General features: G+C 34.1%; 1 protein-coding gene across 1 annotated transcript; it reads left to right on the top strand.

The window, feature by feature from the left end:
- Nucleotides 1–15310: 15310 nt before the first annotated feature.
- Nucleotides 15311–22458, top strand: LOC112522971 (50S ribosomal protein L21, mitochondrial). The gene is made up of 7 exons (XM_025132348.1): nt 15311–15434; nt 16007–16142; nt 17312–17794; nt 18350–18430; nt 20760–20861; nt 21713–21787; nt 22121–22458. The coding sequence occupies exons 3-7, from the start codon at nt 17354–17356 to the stop codon at nt 22238–22240; spliced, it is 819 nt and encodes a 272-aa protein (XP_024988116.1). The 5' UTR covers nt 15311–15434; nt 16007–16142; nt 17312–17353; the 3' UTR covers nt 22241–22458.
- The last annotated feature ends 4782 nt before the right edge of the window (nt 22459–27240 follow it).

The following is a 27240-nucleotide window of genomic DNA, read 5'->3' as shown; positions in this document are numbered from 1 at the left end:
TCCAAACCTCGTTGTTTTCAAAAGGATACTTCTTTATTTAAACAAATAGGATGACACTCTTTCTTAAAGGACTTGACAACCAAATCCCACATGTTCTAAAAAATGGTTTGTATGTTCCTACAACCTTCTGCCTGGTGATAGAAATGAAAATGAAAAAGTCATCGGGGCAAGAAGGCAAATAGTCAAGACTCCTGACCTTTGGACAGAAGAATTTAAGAAACAAGTTGCAATTTATACCAAAGCTACAACCATCATCGTAATGTCCTTTCCAGATGATGTCTACCAATCTATCATGAATCTTACCATTGCAAGATATATGTTGAACATTCTTATTATTCTGCATGAAGAGACATCTGAAGTCAAACAAAGCCAAAAACTCAGTCTCATTAAACAATACGAATTGTTTGCTTGCAATAAAGATGAAACTCTCTTAGAGACTTGTAACAGGTCCACTTCTCTTCTAAGTGATTTTAAAATACATAATATTGTTTTTGATGATGCTAAATATTTTACAAATTTTTGGATTATTTACCTGATTCTTGGGAAAATTTAGCTATTGTTTAAAAAATTCCAATGATCTGCATCGTATGATTCTCACATCCATGTGTTGTACTCTACACAATCATAAGCTAGCTCAAAATTTTGAAATCAACGGAAGTACAAACATCCCTTCTTTACCTTCGAACTTCAAAAGGTCAGAATCAGTATAATTCCTAATTTATGACACAAATTCTGATGCATTTCTAAAAGATGATTTTAGTTGTACCAATAAAATCTTCTTGATAGATGTCAATAACTCTCTTTCCTTGATGGACTCTAAATCTCTTGAAATGACAAAGAAAGATCAATCTTCTCAAAAATCTGAAATGAAGTTCTTAAAAATATTTTTTCTTAAAATAAATGCAACTTTTTGTAAAAAGAAAGGACATTTTCTTCAAAACGTTTGCTATGCAAAAAATTTGTTCTATTCTCTCTCCTGACAATTGCATAGACAGATTTACATGCTTTCTATTCTCAGCGATGGATCAGTGACAGATTAGCGATGGATCAGTGACAGATTAGCGATGGATCAGTGACAGATTAGCGACGGATTAGCGATGGCCCATATTAGCGATGGATTAACGATGGACTAAATTAGCGATGGGTTAAAAGAAATAAAAAAAATTACTAATGTAAAATCCATCGGTAATCCGTCACTAATTTTGACATTTTTATTTAAAAAAAATTAAAAACAACTATTCATTTTATTCAAAAAATTTCGAGCTTAGCCAACAATAACGAGCATATATTTTTTTCCATCTATAGATTGCACATTGACTGAACCAAATAAATCCATGTGCAATAGCTGAAGCGAAGAAGTCAATGAAGAGACTTGCTTCGATTTGAATCTAGCATTTGTCTGCTTTCCCTTTTCGCATGTTGAGCAAGGAGATTCATTTGCAAAGAAGTGTTGAGGAAGGCCAGTGACAAAATCATTTCGAGACAGCTCATTTAGCGTCTTGAAGTTGAGATGAGAAAGTCGTGTATGCCATAGCCATTTGATATCTGAAGAGGCTTTAGAGAGAACAATTATTCTTAGTGAAGAGAGAATCTATGTTGATGACGTACACGTTCTCTAGACGAGAAGAGCAAGGTTAACATCTTTGTCATAGACATAACATGAGTTCTTAAGAAATTTCACTATGAAATCTTTATCACACAAATGACTGATGCTAAGAAGATTGTGCTTTAGTCCTTCAACATATGCAACACATCTTAAAGCGGTTGCACCGTAGGTTAATATACCAAAACCTTGGTATATCTTTTTTCATTTCCTCTAAAGGCCACGGGAAGTCCATATTTCCTCTTTGTAATCAATGAATAAGGATTTATCTCTTGTCATTTGTCTTGAACATCCACTATCAATATACCAGATGCCTTTGACTTCTTGCAAAAGAAAACAGATTAAAATTGCTTTGGTACCCATTTCTCAATGGGTCCAGTGGAGTTAGATCGACATCTACTAACGCTGAAGACTCAGGGTCAGCAGGTGTCTTCACTTAGCCTGAAGAAGAGGCTTCAGTAGTCTTCTTCACCTTAGTCGTTTTTACAACTTTGATGGCAGATTTCGCTTTGGCTGATTTTTCATCCTTAGTTACTTTTTTTACTTTAGCTGGCGGACTAGATTGGTAGCTGAAGGACAATACTGGCGATGTGTGAAGTTTCACCACAGTGAGGACACTTCCTGAAGCTGAAAGAAGCTTTAGGGCTAAAAGGGTCAGAGAGAATAGAAGAGGGACAAGCTCCAAGGATTTTTTTCTCATTTATTCGAGGAGGAACAACTGAGGGTTTGGATACCTTGGGTGAAAGATTCACTTTCAGCTTTGTCTTAGATCTCTGAGAGGGTCTAGAAACCTTGGTTCCCTAAGAAAGAAGGTTTACAAGTTGAAGGAATAGTTCTGGTTCTATTTGACTTGTTGGTCTTCTTGGGAAGAGGAACGCTGACAATAGCTTTACCTTTGTCTTTGTGTCCTGAACTCGAGGGAGTTCTTTCAATAAGAGTCTCAGTGGAAGAGTACTAAAAGGAAGAGGTGTCAGGAATGGAAGAGACAAAAGTACCAAACTTTAGCATGGACTTGTCAGTGACATTTTCTTCCTGATCATAGGAGAATCCTAGACCACTCTTTAGCTTGACAGGGATCCGAGCATTGATGATCTCAGAGGCCTTGATAGAGGATTTTCATCATCCTTCAATGGTATCCTTCTCAGCCTCGAGTTTAGAAATTGCTTGCTCACGCTCAGCGATAGCCTGCTCGCATTCGATGCTAATGGTTTGGTTTACAATGACCTAATTTTTAAGATTTTCCTCAATCTTGGTCAGCTCTTTGATCGTTGAATGGAATTTCTCTAATTGCTCTAGAAGATCAAGATTAAGCTTTTCAGCGTTGGATTTGCCATTCAGGGCATTGTAAAGGTCAACCATCATCATATCTAGTGCAGATAGGCTATCAGAAAAAGAAAAAGAGGGTTCATTCAGGTTACATATCTGAGCAGAGGTTGATGACGAAGGATCACTGGAGAATGATGTATCTGATGGTTCATCTTTGACATCTTTGGCCATTAGACAGAGGTAGGTCGTGTCTTCCTCGTCAAATGATGATTCTTCAGAAGAATCAGCCTAGTCATCCTCTTCAGCGACAAGACCTTTGCCTTTACGTTGAGGATTCTTCATATTTTTGTACTTCTCCTTCAGTTTCAGGTGCCTTTAGAGGCCTGAAGAAGGATGCGAGGTTAGATTATGGCGTCGCAGTTTTCTTTGACCTACATTCACTCACAAAGTGACCTTTGCGTTGATAGTTGTAGCAGCTCGCTGAAGCCTTGTCAATGGGGTTTGACTTTGGCTTTTTCAGCTATGGTCAGGGAAGGAGATCTGCAATAATTGCTTTTTCTGGTGAATCTTCTGAAAGAGTTAGTTAGAAGGGCCAGCGACTCATCAAACTCTGAAAGATCATCGTCCGTCAAGTCCTCAAAGTTAGAGGGATATAATTCAATGATAGAAACAAAGAAATTGGAGAAGTAGAAGAAAAAGAAGGGTCAGCTGAAAGACTATCAGATATCAAAGCTAGCAGAGAGCTTTTCATTTTCCTGAAGTCTTTGAGAAGATTCTTCTTCAGCTGACGGGATTGCTCATGATTAAGCAATATCTCATAAAGAGAACTGAGAAAAAGGGAGGACATGTCCTTAGATATCTTGAGACACATGGTATACTGATCACATGCTTCTGGCAAACATTTAATGAATTTTGTCAATGTCTCTGAGTTGGAATATTCTCTTCCAACTGTCCTCAAATCAATAAGAAGACAATTAAATGGTTGATGTACTTTATACAAAGATTAAGTTATTTTCACAAAGAAAACTTTCATATTGTCTTACTAGATTAATGTTTCTCGATTCTTGTACTTCAGACGTACATTCATATTGAACACAGAGAGTATCCCACATGGATTTCGATGTTTGATAGACCTCGTCAGGAGAGACATGGCTATTATAGACCGCGCATGAGTATCTAAAGCCACCTTTTTCTTGTTTTCATCACTCCATTAATGAGGGAGTTTTGGAATCTGTCATTCAGGAATCGCGGCAGTCGTATCAGTTGCAGGAACTGCTAGAGAGATAGCGGATGGAACATAATGTCCATTCTCTATATAGTATGCAATCTCAGGATCTACACCTTCCAAGAAAAGAGACATCCGGTTCTTCCAGAGACTAAAGTTGTCTCTAATAAACCGGGGAGGTTTGGCATGAGAGTCATTATCGTGAAAGTTTGTGCTAGTGTTTTGCAAAGCCATTTTGAAAGGTATAAATTATATAGAGAAGAAAAGATAATAAAACAACAATACAACACAAAACAAACATTGTTCTGATACCACTTGTTGGTCCCAACCGGATCTACAAGAGTTTATAGATAACAGTTTGTAGAAGAGATGAGATAAATACAAACATAGTAATTTTCACTTTTTAAAAATTATATATTGATAAAGAAGATCAATACAAATTTTTCAGATTGTTGCGGAAGAGATAGGATACGTAACCTATCTAAACAATCTAAGATACATACAAAATTACAGATAGCAATAAGGAAAGACTTGCTACAAGAAATAAGGTAAGAAGAAATGTGTTTTTCACTTGTTAAAGTGAGTCTTTTGCTTAGACAGAGAGTAAAGAGAGAAGTAACTTCTTGGATAAGTTTAAAGTGAGGAAGATGATAACTGAAAGAAGAACTACTCAGCTATTTACACTTATTGCATTAAGTGCAATTCAGAAGGTACATGACACGTGGCAAGTTTTGAGAGGAAAGCTCGTCTTTTCTTACAATATACAGTCCTTTTGGTTATATATGAATAGCTCTCTTTCATATAGTAGGTAAGCACGTTTGAAGTCAAAGGAGTGACTCTGTATTGTACTATACTTAGAAATGTATGGGATTGTCCTTTGTGTGCAGAAGAACAAGTCAAAAACTAATCTTGCTCGACAAGATTCATTTGATCGCTGAACACTGGAATGACGTTGAAGGTCTCATCAGTGTTCGCTGGACATTAATTGTTGAAACTTCCTTTTTGTTTTTGTTTTTCTTTTTTTTTAGTTATTTTTAAATATTTCCAACACATTAAATTGTTAAAACTTTTCATTTTTTAAATTTAAATAATCAATATATATAAATCGTTTTATATAACATAAAACATAAATATCTTATTAAAATCATTAATATATATATATATATATGTATGTATGTATCTATATATAAATCATTTTATTTTATATCTTAACTTATATTAAAAGCAACAGACATTTCTTCATTTATACACACACGTATATATACACATGCACACATAGTCAGAATCAAATGAGAACCACAAAAAAATGTTATAAGCCTGTGAGAATCGATTTGAAAATATTTTCTACATGATTTTTCCATCAAATGTTAGGATTTAAAATATTGTTTCACATGTATTTATTTTATAATGTGATAGTTTTACATTTATTTGTTTCATCATGTGAATATTCTACCTTGTATTTTTCGTTTCATAAAAGGCATCTCCAACCCAACCACTAAAAAAACACTAAAAATTGTGGGTCCATTGAATACTAAAAACAACAACTTCAACTGCACACTAAAAAACAAACTAAAACATTTTTAACATTATAATAATAATAAATGATATATGTATTTATTATTACACTATTTTATTAAAATTTAATAATTATGATATATAATTACTTTTATAATCAATAAATAATTATCACTTGAATTTTAAAATAATTGAGCAGAATCGAAGGACGATAACATTGGCTCACTCCGGCCTTAACTCAGTCCGTAGCTCCGGGTCACTCAAGATCAATACCGGTAATGTACGAGTTTATCAAGAAATCGATTTTTCAACATGCAAACACAAACACCTTTTAAAAACACAAACATTTATTTAATGAAACATCGTTAATTAAGATGATAATTTTTAATTAATAAATATTACGTTAAAAGCAAACTAAATTACAATAATTCAGTTATAGATTATAACATGGATCCAAAAGCAAATTAAATATTATGTTTTATTTTTAAAAAAATTGTGAATGAAATTTCATTTTCTCAAGTGTTTTATGATATACAAATGTCATATTTAAGTTTTATTTTGTTGAATATAAAATTATTCATATTTTAGTTTTACTAATTTTTATTTTTAATAAAAAATATTAATTATTTAAATATAATTTACAATTTGCAAATTCAAAATAACTATATTATAAAGTTAATAAAAAATATTACTTAATATACTAAACTATTAATCAATATACATATATAATTATAAAATTGAATAAAATATTAATATTTGATTATAGAGACTTACTTTATGGACCTTCAAATATAGAGACCAACTTTTTTACCTATGTTCTTTTTAGTGTTTTAGTGTTGGTTGGAGATATTGTAATTAAACAAAAAAAATCACATGTAATTTTTTTCATAAAGTGAACACAAAAATATATAAAATAATATCTTAAATCATAGTTTTTGATGAAAAACATAATGCAAAAAATTATTTTTTATGTCAATTCCTATAAATTTATAACCTTTCTGTGGTTCTCATTTGATTATCATTAAGCATGTTCATCGGTTGACATCCATTGGATGTAAGGGAACCGAACCGATCCAATCATCCATTGGATGTTGGATTTTGTCAATCGATCCAATCCGATTAACATTGGATAACCGATCCAATCCGATCCAATGGATGATTGGATCGGTTCGGTTCCATCCATTAGATACTTTTATTGGATATCCAATGGATAATCAAATGGAATTGGAACCATCCAGTGTGTTAATTCAATATAATTCTCTAACAATGATACAAATTAATTAATCACTTTTAATATATGTTAAAACCAACACAAGAGAAGTTAAAAATTCAAAGCCTCACATAAAACAAATTCCGATTTAAGCAATTTGAAAATAAATTAATTGGATGATAGTTGGATAACAGTTGGATGGACAACTGGATGGTCATCGAATGATTAATTGGATGGGTAATTGGATACTGATCGGTTCAGTTTTGATCGGTTATAGACTGTCATTCGAAAACCGATCGATCCAAATTGGATGTTTGAAAATTTCAATCCAATCCAATTACAATTCGATATCAAATTATGGTCGATCGGTTCTAATTGGATCAATTTGTTCCAATTGGATCGGTTGATGTTCTGCACATCCCTTATAGTCATCCGCCCTCAAACACATACACAGATATATATATATATATATACATATATATATACACACACAAAAAAAAAATATTTAAATTAACAAAAATGATACTTTTTAGCAATTATATATATAGAAAGAGAGAGAGAGAGAGAGAGAGAGAGAGAGAGAGAGAAAGAGAAAGAGAGAGAGAGAGAGGAGAAATAATATCAAAGACACCTAATGATGCTCAGAATTCTCCTGATCATCATGAGAGGGATAAATAATATCAAAGACATCAAGAGAAGATGGTATGGGGAAGAAATAATATTGAATTCAAAGACACGTGAAACAAGTGCTGAAGTCAAGGGAGAGCTTAGAAATATTCATATTCATATGTGTGAAGGCAGTTAAAGAATTTAAGTGGATGATTAACTGATATATTGTTGAATCAATTCATGAAAGAAAAGAATTGTTCCTAAATCTGTTGAGTCTAAGGTTGAAAAATCTTTGGATTTAAAGATTGTAGACATGATGAAAAGATTGATGCTCATTTGAAGAATTTGATGTTGACTTATTGACTTGTGTTGACTTATCTGTGAGAGATTCTTTGGATGATTGAATGAGAGTTGTTTGAAGAAAGTTTTTAATTGGATTCTTTCATGATATAATGGTAATGAGCTTAGTACACATAGTGTCAATGCTTAAAGCATAAATGTCTAAAACTTATCTATTGACTACAAAAGAATTTCTTGAAGATTTGTTGACTGTTGAAGATCTCAAAAGAGAAAGTATTTGAAGATGTTTCAGTGTGAAGATTTTGATCCGAAGATTATATTTGTTAAAAAAGGAAGATTGTTATTTTTCATATTCATCTGTCAAAGAGTGACAAAGTCTTATCGTCTTTATTGGGACTATTGTTTAAATCAAAGATCTATTGAAGTGAAGACAAACGGGTTTGTTTTGAAAAATGTGATCTCAAATACAAAGGAGAAGATTGTTAGGTCAAATATTATTGTATCCGAGATCGTTATGAAGACTATTGTTGAAGATGGGAGGGTTAATGCTCAAAGTCAATATGTCATCAAAAGTCAACATTATGTTTAATTGTTAGTTTAACTTCTAGTTCAGTCAATTGTATAAATAGCTTCTAATGATAATTGGTAGTAGGATATGTACATTGAGAATCTAGTTTAGAGAGAGAAAACATATTGTAATGAGAGATTAATCAATATACATGATGATTTGATCTCTACTTGTTGTTTTTATTGATATAATTCATTGTTATTTGATTGAAACTGAGATTATCATGTATATATATACAACCAATATAGTATGAAGCTTATTTATTTTTTGAAGAGAAAAAGATAAGAAATTAAGCTAAAAAGACAAAATTTCCCTTTAGTTAATTGAAGTTTTTTAAACAGAGTTAACAGTAGAGACCCACGACGTCATAAAATGTGAAATAGAAGGATCTAGACCAGAATACGAGAAAATGTAAACCACAAGACATTTTCCATATTATTTCATTCTATCACAATGTAATTTCAAATAAACCATAAAGGATCAAACATGTAATTTATATATTTGCTTGATAGATCAAAAGGGTGTCTAATCATGCAATATAATGAAGTGTACAACCAGTGATGGATCATGTACTAGTGGTAAAGACTAGAACACAACACAACTATTTTATTTGCATGTCAATGGCTGCATTCCGATCCAATATCTAAAGTAAACAGAAGTTTTATTTTTTCATTTTTAAAGTTAAAAAATAGCATTAAGAAAAGAAGAAATCCGAATAAAAAAACTGAGTAAATTACAACTTTCATCCTCGTGGTTATTCAAAATTTAGGATCAGGTCTTTCAAACAAAATAATTACATGTACCATCACCCTGGTTTCAGTTTTATTGTCAATTGGGTCCCTACTATTAACTCTATTAACTTTCCTTCAGTTAAGCCAGAGACATTTTCATCTTTTTAAAAATTAATTTCATTTTCTTTTAAAAAGAAAAATATATACATAACTTATATATATAGGGTATATTTCAAATGCAACCATATCCATTTATACAATCAATTGAGATATTTATGGAAATGATGAAAGTTTAATTATTATGATTTAAATATTTATGGAAAAGGACTAGAGTTCATTAATTATGATCAATACTTTATATTAGAAAAACAATCAAAACTTTTATAAAATCACATATTTATCAAATAAAATGGACAATTGAGATTGCGTTGTATTGGTTGTACAAATATAAAAGGTTACATAATAACTCTCTCTCTCTCTCTCTCTCTCTCTATATATATATATATATATATAGAGAGAGAGAGAGAGGTTGGTTACAACCTTTGGCATTTGTGCAACCAATATAACCCAATCTCAACCGTTTATTTCATTTGATTAATATGTGATTTCATAGAAGTTTTGATTGTTTCCTAATATAAAGTATTGATCATAATTAATGAATCATATTCATCTTCCATAAATATTCAAATTATAATAAATGAACTCTCATCATTTCCATAAATATCTCAATTTTATTGGGTTGCATTGGTTGTACAAATGCGATGAATTGTATTTGAAACAAACATATAAATACAAACATAGAACCTTACAAACCCTCATCGGTTGCCTCCGGTGTCATCCATTCTTTCTGATCTCCGCCATCCCATCACATTGTTGTCTTCCTCCAGTCCCCATCCTCTCTGATCTCCTCCATCCCATCACATCACATCACCGTCCTCCTCCGGTCTCCAACCTCTCCGATATCCTCCATGGCTCCATCCCATCATATCATCTCTGGTCTCCATCCTCTTCAATTTCCTTTTAGTGTTGCACCATTATAAGACCCGTTATAGATAAGTTTGTCGTGTGTGTATAATATATATATATATATGTGTGTGTGTGTGTGTGTGGCTTGTTGTCTTTCTTCGTCATCATTTATGCAAATGGCATTCATATCTCTGTGTGTTCAACTTCTTTGTATTATGGTTTCAAGTTTAAGAATAATCACATCCCAAGAGTCATACTTTAGGAGAACAACAAAACAGAAGTTGAACAACAAGAACAAAAGTGTAAGACTAATGAATACATAAAAACATAAAACCAAAAGTTGTGGCCATCAATGAATCTGATTTCGATTTCCCGATGATGACTCGATGAATCTGGTTTCAATTTATAGAGGAATCTGGTTTCGATTTCCCCGTTGACTCGATGAATCATGTTTCAATTTATCGATGAATCTCGTTTTGGTTTATCGATGAATCTCGTTCGATTTCCTGATGACTTGATGAACCCAATTCCAATTTACGGATGAACCCAGTTTCGATTTATCAATGAATCCAGTTTCAATTTCTCGATGAGTTCACTCAAAAGCTTGTATAACACTAAGGATTCATCCAAGTTCATAAATGATTTTCGTTGGAATTCTTACAATGTAATCCCAGTGATTGTGATTAGGAGTAGGACATAACTAAGGGTATATTGAGATCAGATTCAATGGTCCTTCGTGAGAGTACAAAGAAAATGGAAGGGGGTGATGGTTAGTGGTCTATAGAAGATGGCTTAGGGGCCGTTTACCAAACACTTATCCCGTAAGTGCTTATCAAGTTACATTGCCTTACTGATGAATATGACAAGGACCAAGAATTTTACCCGGTAAGAGCAAAGATAAGGACCTAGAGTCTTACCCGGTAAGTGATGACGACAACTCTTACCACGGTTAGCGCTTACCGGGTAAACTTTTACATACGATACAATTTTTGGTAGACTAAAATCTTACCCCGTAAGTAAGTGATAGTATTGAATTTTACTGAGAAGCACTTACTCAAGTAAGAGTTTGGTAAATGACACCATAAAGTTGGATTGCTGACTTGCCGAAGTTTAAGGGGGAAGGAAAGGAAATGGCGATGGTTAGTGAAGGCGGTGCTACTATCGATCGAGATTTTATTGGACTGGGAAGACTAAGGGGCCGTTTACAAAATGCTTACCCAGTAAGTGCATACTATGTCAGTTTACTTTAAAACCCGAACATTGCAATGATTGTGAATCTTACTCGGTAAGAGCAACAGTAAGGGCTGAGAGTCTTAACCGGCAAGTGTGTGTGATGACTCTTACTCAGAAAGGCTAACTGGATAAATTGTTGTATAAGATTCTGGTTTAATGGATTAAAATCTTACTAGGTAAGGTAAGTGAGAGTGTTTGACTATTACCGATAAGCACTTACCGGGTAAGCATTTGGGTAAACGACCCTTCCAGGGCCGGGGGCCGACGGCCCAGGGCAGTATAAAGCCCAAGGGCATCAAAATTTTAAAGCCCAATGTGTATGTATAGGTTCAATTTTCATTTGGGCCTAAAAAATATTACCGTTACTTTGTTGTCCACTACAATTCGTCCACAGTCCATGTCCATCATCCTCTCTCACGGCTCACTCCCTCGACCTCAACTCTCGCTCTCGTCTCGCTCTTGCTCTCGTCTCGCTCTCGCTCACTCGCTCTAGAAATCGCAATCGCCAATCGGCCTTGACAGTTAACACAATCGGCTCTCGCTCTCTGCCTCTCTCGACTATAGTCTATCGACTGCCTGCCGACTGCCGTCTGCCGATCTGCGACTATCGCTCTCGCTCTCTGGTCTCTCTCGACTATTGCAATCGGCCTTGACACTTGTGAGGTAAGGGACTTAGGGTTATTACTTTACTTATTTTATTTTTTAAGTTTCTAATTCTTGTTTGATTGCAAAACCTAATAATGAAGCTGTGAAATTGGTACTTTGTGGTTTGTCATTTATGTTTCACTTGTTACAAACCACAACACAAAATTAGAAACAAACGACAACCATTTGTTAATTTTAGGGCTGTTTAGAAGCGGTTTAGTATAGGACAAAGGCTTAAGATAGATGCTTATGTTTTCTCTTTTATCAATTTGTCCACGTTGCTTAATCGTTCCACTTTCTTGGCAATTTCACAACACGAACCACGAAGGACTAAATCCAAGTGTTATCTTTCTATTCTTTATATCGTATCATTTGTTTAACAATTTAACTACTTAAGTTATATTTGCCTCGATCACAACCATCGGGTGCTCAAAATAGGAAAAGAAAGAAAAGGCAAGAAGAAATTGCTCAATCTTTGCAAGGATTTCTAAATAAGTTTATGCAAGGATTTCTAAATAAGTTTATTGTTAGACAACCAAATGTTTCTGAAAATGATAGTGATAAAAATGAAAATGCGTGTGATGCAAATGGTAGTGATAAAAATGAAATTACTTGTGATGCAAATGCTTGTGATGAAAATACTAGTGATAAAAGTGAAAATGCTTGTGATACAAATGCTTTTTATGCAAAGGAAAATGTTAGTAATGAAAATGTTTGTGCTTGTGATGATGAAAACATTGATGATGCTTCTAGTGATGTTCGTTTAAATATATTTGATCCAAGAATTTGGGATATGCTAAATTCTAAAATGAAAGATTTGCTTGTTGAAAAATGGTCTATTAGGGAAGCTAACATCAATTTCCCTAGAGATAATATAGGTAGACACTTCTCTGATGAACTTTATGTTCGTAAGCTACTCAATGGTGATTGTCATGATAGAAAGTGGTTAGTTTATTCAAAAGATTTAGATAAAGTCTTTTGTTTTTGTTGCAAACTTTTTAAAGAAGGTCAGTCAAAAAGCCAATTAGCAAGTGTTGGATTAAGTGATTGGAAACATCTTGGTCAACGATTAAGCGCTCATGAAAATAGCATTGAGCATATGACTAGCTTGAGAATTTGGTCCGAATTGCGATTGAGATTGAGTAATAATGAAACACTTGATAAAGAGCTACAAGATTTAATAAAAAAGGATAGTGATAATTGGAAAGAAATTTTGGTTAGAATAATTGTTGTTGTTAAATGTCTAGCAAAGAATAATATAGCTTTTCGTGGGAAAAATGAAAAACCTTTTGAAGAATCTAATGGTAACTTCTTAGGCTTAATTGAAATGATTGCTGAGTTTGATCCGGTTATGAAACAACACTTTCAGCGTATCAAAGAAAAAAAACTCATTATCATTATCTTAGCCACAAAATTCAAAATGAATTGATTGACATATTGGCATCTAATGTTAAGAGTGCAATCATTAAAAAGATCAAAGAGGCAAAATATTTTTCAGTTGTTCTTGATTGTACTCCGGATGCAAGTCATCAAGAACAAATGACTTTGATTTTAAGATGTGTTGACGTGTCCAGCTTCCTATACAAGTAGAAGAGTTCTTTTTAGAGTTTTTGGTGGTAGAAGATACATCTGGTTTAGGATTTTTTAATGTATTACAAGATGTTTTGAAATCACTTGATTTGGATATTAATTATGTGCGGGGACAAGGGTATGACAATGGCTCTAATATGAAAGGGAACATCAAGGTGTGCAAAAAAGATTACTTGATATAAATCCTATAGCCTTTTATATGTCATGTGGTTGTCATAGTCTTAATTTAGTTTTATGTGATATGGCAAATTCTTGTCACAAAAGCAAAAACCTTTTTTGGTACTTGTCAAGCCATATACAATGATTTTCTAATTCTACAAAGAGATGGACTGTTTTATTAGAATATATTGATGATTTGACTTTGAAATCTTTATCTGCCACTCGATGGGAAAGTTATATTGAAAATGTTAAAGCTATCAAAACTCAAGTTGGCCAAATTAGAGATGCTTTAGTACAATTGGCTCAAGTAAGTGAGGATGGAAGAGTGTGTAGGGAAGCCGAGTCTTTGGTTAATGGTGAGCTTTCAAGTTTTAAGTTTATTGTAAGTTTGGTTATTTGGCATGAAATTCTGTATAGAATTAATTTAGTTAGCAAAAAAGTTACGGTCTAAAGATATGCTTCTTGATATTGCAATACAAAACCTAATGGGATTAGTTGAATATTTTAAAAAATATAAGGAAAATGGGTTTACATGTGCTATTCGTGAAGCTAAAGAGATTGCAAGTAATATTGGAATTGAACCTGAGTTTGCTGTAAAACATTTTTTTCTCAAGGAAAAAACAATTTGATGAAATTTCAAATACGAAAAGAGAACAACAATCCGCTCAAGAGACATTTAGAAGCTGTTTATTTTCTTGTTTTAGTTGATATAGCTCTTTTGCAGTTACGAACCAGATTTGAATAAATGCAAGAATTTGAATTTATGTTTCGCTTCTTGTTTGATGGGCGAAATTTGGTTACTTTACATGATGACGAGTTAAAAAATGTTGTTTGAACCTTGAACTTGTTTTAACAAATGGTAATGATTCTGATATTGATGGCGAATATTTGTTTATGGAGTTACAAGTTTTTACAGGGAATGCTACCAGAAGAGACATCTAAGAGTGGAAATCCTTGGACATCCATACAAATTATGGAGTTCGCAAAGAAAATGGACATGTTTCCACATGTCTTGCTTGCTTACAGGATACTATTGACTGTACTGGTCACTGTAGCATCTGCGGAAAGAAGCTTTTCAAAGTTAAAGTTGTTGAAGTCATATCTACGGTCTACCTTGAGTCAAGAAAGATTGAACGGGTTAGCAATCTTGAGTATTGAGAGTAAGTTTTTAGCTAATATTAGTTATGACGAAGTGATAGATATTTTTGCTTAAAAAAAAACGCAAGAAGACATCGTTTTAGGTGAATGGTGATGTACTTTATATTTTGTTACACGGGGTTTTGGTTTATGTCCCCCCCGTTGCATCATATTTGTTATATTTAAAATAAATCGGCATGAGGATGAGCCGCCTAGATTGACTAGGTTCCAAACCCCTTCAAATAGTTTATTTTAGTTTTTATTTACACATATAAGGGGCATTTTTTGAGACTTTTCGACGTGAGCATCCAAAATCTCAGGACCGACCCGGACCCCTAATTAGTCAAACATACAATATATATCATTCTTAATATTATTAAAAAAAGGTAAAATAATCATATTACCCTTAATCTAAGGACGCAAAGGTTAACGGAGTTAGGACAGAGGGAACCCCATAACAAAAATAAACCAGGATGACCCCGCATACAATTATTTTATTTGAGGGATCCAATCCAAAATTATAAAATAACCACAAGGACGAAATTTGCAATTTACTACAAAAAAAACCTGAAACAAATCGCTAAACCCTATCCCCCGTTCGTATACCCCCATCACCGCCTCCATCACCATCGACGTTCCCCAGCCATCTCCGGCTCCGGCGTCCCCAACCGTCTCAGGTTCGTTCTCTTTTCTCTCACATCTTCTTCTCTCATAATTGGAATACGATTGAAGATTTCCCATATGTCATCTTCGAAAATGCCCAAGGAGTAACTGTAAATGGAGTTCCACATTGGTGGTGTTTTGGGGATCATCTTGGTGAAGATGAAGTCATAGATCTTGTCATCGTATACTTTGATTCAGCGGAGGAGAATTTCAAAGAAATCTCAAAAACCTAGTTGACTAGTGCACTCCTCTATATTTGGATTTGGTATTATTGAAGGACAATCATGTTTTATTCACTATACCAAACCACAAACTGAAGTATCGGTTATGAAAAAAGATGACCAGGATTCTTGGATTGATTCATCTTCTGAACTCGATGTCACTAGTTTTTGTATCACAGGGCTGAGCATTCAAAGAAATGAAAATGTTCAAGGTTTAATCGTTCAAAAATTTGGGTTTTTCGGATTTTTCAATAGTTATTAGGTTTTAAAAAAGTCCAATGCCTTATGTCAAAAAATTGTGTAACTTATTAATCACTCAAAATCAGAAAGTCTTTTTCTTGACCTCTTAATCGGTGATTCTTTAGGGCAAATATATATTCGAGTCATAGGCTGCGAGTACAATCACCCTCTTCTCTACACTCTCGTCTATCTCTTCATCGTTGCAGAGCTGCTCTTATCTCCCATCTCTGTTGGCTCATCTCCTAGTCGAACAAAAATCAGGTACGATTTGAGTGATCTTGTGGCATTTTATTGTGATAGCTTTATTCGTGTGTGGCTAGTTTTTGTTTTACTTTCAGTGCTGCTTCTCTATTTTTGCACCATACAACTATTAGTTTTTGTTTTACTTTCTCAGCCACCAATTGTTTGTGTTATTGTCTGTGTGTGCTGTAGTGTCACTAGGAGAAGTTTCTGATCTTGGAAAATTATATTTTGACTGTTGTCTGTTGATGTCAAGATTAGCGCTTTTGATATGCAGAATTTATATAAATTCCCTTGAAATTTATACCCCAACTACAATTTATATGTTTTGATTTAACCATCAACCACATTTCATTGTGATGGCTTAACTAGCTAATAGGGTCCTGAAGGGAAGAAAACCGAGTGTGTTGTTTCAAGGCAAAGGTGTTACATAAAATGGGTTTGGCTCACCCCCTCTTTGTCATGGTTTTAAATTTACATCAAGACACCATTTTTATATTATAATACCCAAGTTGGTCACAGTTTATGCATTTGAGGCCTGAGTTCGTTCTTTCATTTAAGGAAGCCTGTAAGAAACTGCAACTCTTTTAGGTGGTAAGCATGCCAAGGCCGTACAGTTATCCCATCTCTACACAAAAATGTTTCAGGAATGTAAATAACGTAGATGAAATTTCAGGAAATTTTTTACCTATTGCAGTAACTTGGACTTTCTTCAGACCCCCTGCTGATTATACTGCTTCATTTTTCTGCTTGAACGTCTGCATTTTTCCATGGGCTTTTTAGTGACTTCGTTTTTTGGTATGCTAATTTAGTACCCACCTGGCCACCTGGTCCCCTTCTACGTAGAAAGGATTATGATTGGTTGTGTTGGCAATCAATATCAACTGAATGCAAACTTTTTTGTTATCCTCTGATCGACTTTTGTTATCATCTAGGATTTACTTGGTACAAGCTTCAAAACTCAAATTCAAGAAGAAAACTTGGGTTGAAATATTAGCAACCCGTATCAGCATTTGATTAGTTCAAGACAGTATCAACATTTGAGTAGTTTTTCTTTTGCTTGGTTTCACCCTACTCGTGAAATCCTGCACTTCTATTTGAAGTCTATTGAATTAGTATCATCAACTTACTTCTAAGTTTCTGTTGATGTTGTGGTATTCTGCTGACATGTTGTGAGGCTCAAATTGCAGAACCCCAATTGAAACCAGAGAGAAATAAAGCTTCAATCTACAATGGCTAATCGACGATCTTTTCAAACGCTAACCCAACAACTCTACAAGGCAACACTTCATCCAAAGCCATCGTTATCTCTTCAGCACCTAAGAACCCTGTCCCAGATGCCAAATTTCCCTCAAAAGTCCTTACACCCTACATCTCGCGAAACTTTTTTAACCCCTAACCTCGATTCTTCATCGACTCATTTCAGAACATATCGCCATTTCTCGTCTGATCAACACGATAACAGTGATAACGATGATGAAAGTGAAGAAGATGATAGTGATTATGATGATGATGATATTGGGAATGATGCGGGGAATTCTGTTTTAAAGAGGGAGTATTCACCGGAGGAGAGAGAAATTGAGGCTGCTGCTATTGGGTATAAGGTGATTGGGCAGCTTCAGCGGTCAGACCGGGTTTTTAACCCGTATGAACCTGTTTTTGCTGTTATTCAGGTTATATTTATCTCTCAGTTTTGAATATTTGATGATTCAGTGATGTTTTTAGTGTGTTAAACTTGATCTTTTGGTTTCCAGTGACAAATTTGGCCAGAGATAAACTGTATTTTGCTTAGTAATGGAACACATTGTTTCAGAATAGCATGCTTTGCTACATTCTGTGACATTAACATCAAATTTCTGATTGATTCTAGTAGATGAAGCTGTACTTCTGATGGAACAGGATGAAGAGTATTATTCACCATATCACTCTTGTAACTGCCAATATAATAATTCAAGTTATGACTTTGCAAAGTGATTAATGCCACACTTGTTATTTTAGCATCATGGATTTAATTTCTTGAATGGCTTTTGTTCAGCTAATAAGAAAGACAGAAATAGCTTAACTAACCTAATTCTTGACTAGAAGTTTAAAATGAAGGTTAGCTTTTCCACACACTTGCATGTGAAGGCAAGAGAGCTACGAATATTGTTGATGGACGTATTGGTGTCAAATGAAGATATATCTATTAATGTCTATACAAGTGTAATGATTTGTTTATATTGCTGTAGATTGGAGCACACCAATTCAAGGTGAGCAATGGGGATTGCATATATACGGAGAAATTGAAGTTCTGTGAAGTGAATGACAAGGTTAGCTAAGCTTTTAGATTCATTTTATAGGTGCATTTATGTTAAACAGAAGAATTTGCATTGCATTACTGGCCCAATGGCTATAGAGGCGAAGTATTATCAGATGCCAACCTTGGTGTATTATCATTTGATTGATTTCATCATTCTTTTCAGAAGCTAAATTACTTTGTGGCGGAGTTCACATAGAGATGTATTGGGATAAAAAGTGAATCATGAGTCTCACTTTTTTGGCCATAAATGAATGTCTGAAGCAATGAAGCAGGACACTTTAGTTCGTCATTGGTAATATACCTGTTGATGCAAGCACACCATGAAAGATTAATACTCATGTTGCATTACGAAACATTACAAACTCATGTTACAAACGTGTGTCACGGATTACACCAGAAACAGAGCATTACAAGGCAACAAAGGATGGAAGAAATGTGTATTTCTCACTACTGAATTCATAAACATACATTGGTATATGTACTACTATCTACCAACTACCAACCAACTACAACAAACTCCTAACTAACTGATTAAATTCAAATGACTAATACTCCCCCCCCCCCCAAATTAAGATGCTACCCCGGATAAATGTTCTGAAGTGCCATCCTAGACATGAAAACATAAATCTTCGAAGATGAAAATGGTTAAGGAAACCTGTCTACCAACTGCAAGCCAGACTTAGCTGGCAGAAGTTTAAATGAATTGTCAAGAACCTTTGCACGGATAAAATGACAAATTAGTTCTATATATTTCGTGCACTCATGAAACGTTGGATTGTTTGCAATCTGTAAAACAGTTATGTTATCACAAAACATTAAAGCTGGAGCAACAGAAGAAACGCCAAAATCTTTGAGAAGAAGTTGCAAACTTGCAACAAGTGGTTGCTGCCATTGCCTGGTATACTGTATACAGCCTCAGTTGAAGAACACGACACAGTAGGCTGCTTCGTAGATCCCCATGAAATCAACGAACTGCTAATGGAAATACAAAACCCAGTAACTACGAGTCGCATATCCAAACATGTGCCCCACTCTGAATCTGTAAAATCTTTTAACTAAAGAGAAGACTTACCTGATAGGAAAATGCCTTAGCCAGGTTGCTGTTTGATGTACCTCAATAGAAGACGGGCAGCAGCCAAATGAGGTTGTGGAGGCTTTGACATGAACCAAATGAGCTTATGCTCAAGCAGATCAACCAAACAAATGTTGGGATGAGTGATGGTTAAGTAAAGAATATTTATGGTGCAGTTTCAGGGGAAAGCGTAGAGAAGAGGGGGTAGAAGTCAATATTAGGGGGAAAAGGGCACCCCAAAGGGACAGGTTTAAGCATGTAGGATCCATGATTTAAGAAAAGGGAGAGGTTGAGGAATAAGAACCCAATGGAACAAGGCTGCAAGTATCTTGATGATTGTGGGAAACAAGACTGCAGTGATAGTCAAGCAAGAGGGCGTCGAACTGGCTCAGAAGAAACAATAGCGAAGCTGTTTGCAAAGCTGTTTGAGAAACTGTTTTTTAATACTCGTTGCGAAACTTCAGCAGGGCCTGGAATAGTAGTGAAAGATGGATCAAAACACTGATATTTGGTTGACCCGAAATGTAAAGACGTCTTAATAAAAAACATCTCTGGAACAGAAGAATTGTTTGGAAGCCAAGTTAAACAACTTGTAGGCCTTCATATTTGGTGGATGACCAACAAGTACACAAGCTTTGGCCCTTGGACTGAACTTTGTGCAATGAGATGGCAAAGTAGAAGCAAACACTAAACATCTAAAAGTTTGAAAATTTGTGCAATCAGGATGCTTGTCAAACAACTTCTCTTAAGGTGTAGAAAGATGAATTAAGTTCAGATGGTGTTCTATTGATGAGAAATGTAGTCGTAAGAACACATTCAACCCAAAATGTCACTGAAACTTGAGACTGAAGCATCAACTCTCTAGCAACACTTGGAAAATATTGATCTTTATGTTCGTTCACATCATTTTGTTGAGGCTTGGCAACAGAAGATTTTAATGCAAAACACCCTTTGACGGAAAGAATTTCGTGAAGTCTAATTCTTTGGCATTGTCGAAAAGTCTTAATCTTCTTGTTAATTTTAGAACTCGATTTATTTGAGGTTCTTGTACTCGAAATAACCTCTTTTTTTCCTCTTTGTTTTGCTTTTTTATTTTTTATTGCTTATTTCTCCATGCCTCTTCTGCAAATATCGAGGCTTTTGTTGCAATGTGTTCAGTTATATTGGGATGTATATGCTCAAATTCATATTCTTTACCATTTCATGCCAAAAACATATCTTCTCAATGAATATCAGTTGATGTATGGCATTTTTTAATTTATTGCAGCTAATTCTAAATAAAGTTCTCATGCTTGGTTCTAAGACTCAGACAATGATTGGTCGACCTGTATTGCCTGAGGCAGCTGTTCATGCAGTCGTGGAAGAGCATGTAAGAATGATTATTAAATGCACTTTCTTTCCTCATTATAGTTATATATATACACCCAACGTTTATTAGAATTTAGTTGCTTTTTATTTGAGCATCCATAAATATCAAGTATCAAAAGGGAACGAATGGAATTGGAGTGTACTTTTAGATCATCAACCTTGAAGCAGCATCTGTTTTTAACGAATTTGCAATGAGACTAAGAACCCACATTGGAAACTTTGATCATGTTATCTAAGGAATTATAAAGATATTGACCAAGACTTTTGTATCTTGTTAAGAATTGTGTCCGTTGCTTCTAGTTTCTCTTTTTGGTAGTTAAACTTGGTCCACACACAACTCGAACTATGAATCCGACAATATGGAACTAGATTTGTTGTGAGGTAGACAATTCATTGCTATGGGTGTCACACGTATATTTACAGACGATTTTTTGTTAAGTTAAGGTTTGTAGTCAGCAAGGTAAGTCAGAAATAACAATATTATGGTGGGTTGTACTGATTGCAAATCTGGATACCAGTAATTTCTTATGCATGGTATCAGCCGTACTGTTAATCATACAAGTAGTTTCTTATATTCAATAGAAGTTATGGTTAATTTGCATGCCTTTTTGTAGAGTTAGAGAGTTGGGTAAAAGTTGTCTTTATTTCAATTCTTAATAGAATAGTTTTGTATTTTCGTTTTGGATCCGAAACAATTCTTAAATGGGGTATCCATCTCCAGGTATGAATGGAAAACGACATCTTTATTGATTCTTCCTACTTTTTATGAAGAGAATGAATCTTTTTATCGAAATGATGAGAAAGAAAGGGTTTTGGAAAATCAGATTTCATTTTGTTTACTGTTCTTTGCAGGCATTGGATGCAAAAGTCATCATATTTAAGAAAAAGAGAAGAAAGAACTATAGGCGAAAAAAGGGTCATAGACAGGTAAAGTTGGATCAATTTACAGTTTTCTCTGCTTGGTAAACATGATGATGCTAGAATCTCATCCATAACTCGAACGGGGAAATGACTTAACTAAACCTCATTTACAAAATTACAGTGTAAAAAAGAACACCCGTTTCTATTCAATATCTTTATGTGGTAAAGAAGGTTCGGAAATAAGTAACAAAAACTTTCACTTGGTAACTTTTTTTTCTTTGCAAATGAAGGATATAAAATTGATGAGAATGTAAGAAATATGACCCAACCCTTTCTTTTTATTCCGTATTTTGGAAATACCAAGACTTATTTGTATTCTTATGAATCAAATGTTTTTAGGAATTGACAAAGCTAAGGATAACTGATATCCAAGGAATCGAAAAGCCAGAAATGCCAACCTCTGCAAAGACCGAAAAGGCTGCTGCAAAGAAGGTAGAAAAGGCAGCAGTTGCTGCATAGGGTAAACTTTTCGTTAGGTGATAGCGTCTTGTTATAATCTCTTTTTTCCCATTCTTGTTTGTTGGTGTCTTCTGTCTCTAGATTGATATCATGCCAATGATCATTTAAAATCAAGCATATATGTAGGCATCTAGACCGATCTTGTTTTGTTGTTGGTCGGTATGAGATTGTGCATCAAATAAGTTTGCATTTTGTCACATTTTCATCTTTCGCCTTTATTTCTCTCATCATGATGTGGCTGTATGCTCATTTTTTAGACATGGTAGATTTGCTAGCCACAGGGCCAGGTTGTTCTGTTGATACATGGCATTGAGGTAGACCGATGGTTGCAACGAAATGGTTCTCTTCTCGAAGGCTTTTTAGGAGAGTAATTAAGGTGTTTCACATTCTTTATGGCATCAGAGCCAAAGTTTATCTAGCCTCCTTTGGAGAGGGCATATTTTTTTATATACGTTAAAAGATGTTTTCAGTGATTATGGAAGAGGAGCCAATCATTTTCCTCTAAGTGGAGCAGGTGGTTATGAGTTGTTTTGCGCATGAGCCATAAACAGAGTAGATGGCCAAATGGGCCTGGCCCAGCCTGGGTCTGAGACCGACCTAGCCTGGGACCGATTGGTATTGGCAGTCCGGGACCAGTTATGATTTGATTGGAAGTGAAGGCCCGGCCCGGCCCAGCCCTGGACCAGTTATAGAATTCAGGGTAGGAAATCTTTGGTTCATATTATTTGGGTCTTTGTCAAGTAGTTTGATATTATTTCTTGCAATTATTCTTTACTGTTCTTCATTTTTCGAAACCGGGTTAACTACATTTTCGTTCATGACACTGAAAACACTTGCCTCTTATGACATGCATAACCAAAATGTTCAAAAATTCATCACCAAATTGACGTAAATATATTAAATATGAACAAAAATATAAGCAAGTTAACCCCAAGAAAATTAACCTAAATGTATATATTAACAAATATACAAACAAATTAACCTTGAAGGGTCAGCTACTAACATAAACAAATTACCCCTAAAATTTAAGTATTAACAAGAATATAAACAAAATTAACCCTAAATGTTAAAAGAGGGAAATATTAACCGCAAATTAGGGTTGTGGTACCTTAAAGACACAATGCATTGCTCTACAACTAGTAAAAATTTACACTTGGTCGAACCAAGTTAGTAGTATCCTAGTTATGTGCATCCGCTCCTAGGTTGCCACTACACCTAACTAGAGGTTGGCATGAAGGTCCAAATATTGGTTGATTTGGATCAATTATAAGCTGTTGGTCCTACAAGCCGGATACTTTAGATGCTGTTTGGATCAAACGGAAGATATTATCGATAAACAAAAGTACGTCTTGTTTATTAACATCTCGGAAATGTTCCGCCATATTTAGGGTAGTTAAACCAACTCTCATACGAGCTCCCGGCGGTTTATTCATCTGACCGTAAACTAGAGTCACTTTTGATTATGGGGGATATCATTATTGCCGAACCCAATGCCTGCATTGCGTTTGCGGGTAAAAGTGTAATTGAACAAACATCGAATAAAACAGTACCTGAAGGTTCACAAGCGGCTGAGTATTTATTCCAGAAGGGCTTATTCGATCTAATCGTACCACGTAATCCTTTAAAAAATGTTCTAAGTGAGTTTCTTCAACTCCATACTTTCTTTCCTTTGAATCAAARTTAGAACATTAAGTTCAATTATTTTAAACAAACAAGTAATTAGTTTATCATAATCCAAGTCAAAATTAGACGAATGGGGTTTTCTTTGTTGACATAAGATCTAATCRTATAARGAATCAAAAGTCACAGAAAACCCGCCCCTTTTTCTATATTCTTGATTATTGATCAAGAARCCTCTATCAACAAGATAAAAGATGAAGTTCTTATTTTCATGAAATTAAGCAAATAATAATAAAATCCTCTTCTCGAGGTATTCTTGCGATCGGTTTAGTACCCAAAACAAACGCGCTACCAAGCTGCACTACATCCCTTCCATTGGCCTATAATATCATTATAGAGAATTCCTGTCTTGTTTTCCACAWCGTTATCTCCTCTATTAAAATCTAGGGAAAAGTACAATAAAAACCAATGAACTTTCTTGTTTGGAATGATTAAGTCATTGGACTTTTTTTTGGAACAAATAAGTCCTTGGACATTTCAAAACATGTTAAATAAGTCCTTAGACAATTTTTTGGAACAAATAAGTCCTTCGACATTCCAAAATATGTTAAATAAGTCATTGGACAATTTTTGGAACAAATAAGTCCTTTGACATTCCAAAAAATGTTAAATAACTCATTGGACAATTTTTGGAACAAATAAGTCATTGAACAATCCAAAACATGTTAAATAACTTCTTGAACTTTTATAAAACATGTTGGATACATTCTTATAACTTGTACAACTAGTTAAAGTGGTAAAATAGTGAAAAAAATCCCCAAAAAACCCCAATGAACATTCATATTTTGAACGATAAAGTGGTAAATTAGTGGGAAAAATCCGGAAATATATTTTGTCAGTGATTTTTTAAACTAAAAAAAATTATAAAATATATTATTTTTAATTAAAATAAATTTCACCAGTAATCTTTTTAAATTTTTTTTTAATTTAAAAAATCACATACATGATATATATATATTTTTAATTAAAATAAATTTAACAATAATTATTTTTTTTTGTTTGAAAAATCACTGATATAATATATTTTAATTTTAATTAAAATAAACTTTATCAAAAATCTTTTTTAAATGTAATTATTTTTTTGTAAATATAAGTATTTTTTGTTATATTTGTTTAATTTTATAGATCTAAATAGTTTTTGGTTCAAAAAATATTTAGGGGCTTAATCATTCAAAGTATGAATGTTCACTGAGTTTTTTTTCCTGATTTTTTTCATTATTTTACCACTTTAACTAGTTGTACAAATCATAAGAATGTATCCAACATGTTTTATAAAAGTTCAAGAAGTTATTTAACATATTTTGGATTGTTCAAGGACTTATTTGTTCCAAAAATTGTCCAAGGAGTTATTTAACATTTTGTGGAATGTCCAAAGACTTATTTGTTCCAAAAATTGTCCAAGGATTTATTTAACATATTTTGGAATGTCCAAGGACTTATTTGTTCCAAAAAATTGTCAAATGACTTATTTAACATGTTTTGAAATGTCCAAGAACTTATTTGTTCCAAAAAAAAGTCTAAGGACTTATTTGTTCCAAAAAAAAGTCTAAGGACTTAATCATTCCAAACAAGAAAGTCCATTGGTTTTTATTGTACTTTTCCCTAAAATCTATAATTTTTATGTCTATTTCGTTTTTTTGGTCTCATTTAACATACAATAATAGTAAAATACTTCTATCTATATGAAATATGGAACGAAACCCCTTAAATCTTTTGGGGGAATATTGGGGAAGAAAATGACTCTTTTTTACTGTATTTAACAAAAAGTAAATCTTATTTACCGGGTGATAGTACATGTCAATATGTATTACCTTATGTATTACAATAAAATGAAGGAGGTTTTCCAATGCGAGATCTAAAAACATCTCTTTCTATGGCACAAGTACTAAGTACTCTATGGTTCCTTTTTTTGGCAGGTTTATTGATAGAGATTAATCGTTTTTTTTCCCGGATGTGTTGCGTTCCCCTTTTTTTCATTCTAGTTATTGACCTGGGAAGGAATAAAGAAGATTATAGATACTATTAAATACTAGGCCCCTTTTTTATTAAAGGAATTGATAGCAATACCGATTCGATCCGAGCTCTCTTGGAATAAGTTCGGCAGCGGATCACGAAATCTTGGTCATCTTCTCTATCTAATGAATGTGGAGTCTGCTTTAAAATCGTCCGCCCTGCACCCACCCCCCGAGTATATGCTTCAACAGGAATCACACAAGGGTAGGTTATAAACCTTTAGTAAAATGAATGTCCATAACCCAACAGATAAAGTACATTACATAACATTACATAGTCCATTTTAGGGATTGGCGACTTACCCATTCAGTGACTTTGGCACTGGACGTTCCCCAAACGGGTACTGTCAGGTCGGGTGAATTCAATAATAGACGTCTGTTGGAATTCCAGCATTCCTTCGCCTTTCATGGCCACATATCTTTCCGGCTAAGGAATGRGAAATCYTTCTCCTGTTCCATGAATCCAATTTGCATTTCATCCGGGAAAAGCCATCTTTTTCTCAACAATGCCTTTGTCATTTGATCCAATAGTGTTCCGTTAGATAGRAACAGATTTGATAAATACTGATAACTCTCGGATAGAGTATTAGAACGKAAAGATCCATTAGATAATGAACTATTGGTTCTAAGCCATCTCTGGCGAAACTCTATTATGATCATCCCTCATTGGTTGTCCGCAGATTCCATTATCAAGAAGTGCATCCAYAGCTTCTTGTAACAATTTTTCCTGAGATATTATTAATTCTTCTGGCGTAGCTATACTTGTTAATAGATCTGTAAGAGTATTATTCTGATAGCTAATTCTTATATAGATTTCATTAATATCCGAGGTCACTAGTTTATCCGCATCTATATTATTGGTCTCAACTCAGGAGGAAGAACTGGTAATAGACACAAAACCATCCATTTTGGTTCTATATTTGTTCGAATAAAATGCTTAGCCAATTCCATGCGTCTAAGCAAAAAATCTTTTCTTTTTCCAACTTTTCGATCTTCCATTCATTCCCTGTGGGTTCCTCTTTCTCCAATTCTTTCCATTCAACCAATGACTAATCTATGGTAATTCGTAAATCTAGATTGGCTAATTGTTGTCTGATCGAACTGCCTCCGGTAGACATCTCTCGATGTCGAAATGTATCAAAGCTCTGGGTAGTAAAAATAATTGGGATCTTGTATTTCCAGGGTTGGATTTCATATCTCAATAAACCTCGTAATCGTAAAAAAAGTGAGTTTTTTTTATCTATGGGTCTAGCAAAATAAAAATTGGGATAGGATCTCCCCTCCCCCTCCCTCAAACTCGGACGTGAA

This window comes from Cynara cardunculus (assembly GCF_001531365.2).
Source record: "Cynara cardunculus var. scolymus isolate 2C chromosome LG 12, CcrdV1, whole genome shotgun sequence".
Classification (NCBI taxonomy): domain Eukaryota; kingdom Viridiplantae; phylum Streptophyta; class Magnoliopsida; order Asterales; family Asteraceae; genus Cynara; species Cynara cardunculus.
Note: the sequence above shows the minus strand (reverse complement) of the source record. Positions and strands in the feature narration are given on the sequence as shown.

Coding starts and splice junctions, on each gene's coding strand:
- LOC112522971 (XM_025132348.1), top strand. CDS start 17,354: ATGGCTAATCGACGATCTTTTCAAACGCTAACCCAACAACTCTACAAG. Junction 17,795..18,349: donor CTGTTTTTGCTGTTATTCAG/GTTATATTTATC, acceptor ATATTGCTGTAG/ATTGGAGCACACCAATTCAA. Junction 21,788..22,120: donor GAAAAAAGGGTCATAGACAG/GTAAAGTTGGAT, acceptor AAATGTTTTTAG/GAATTGACAAAGCTAAGGAT.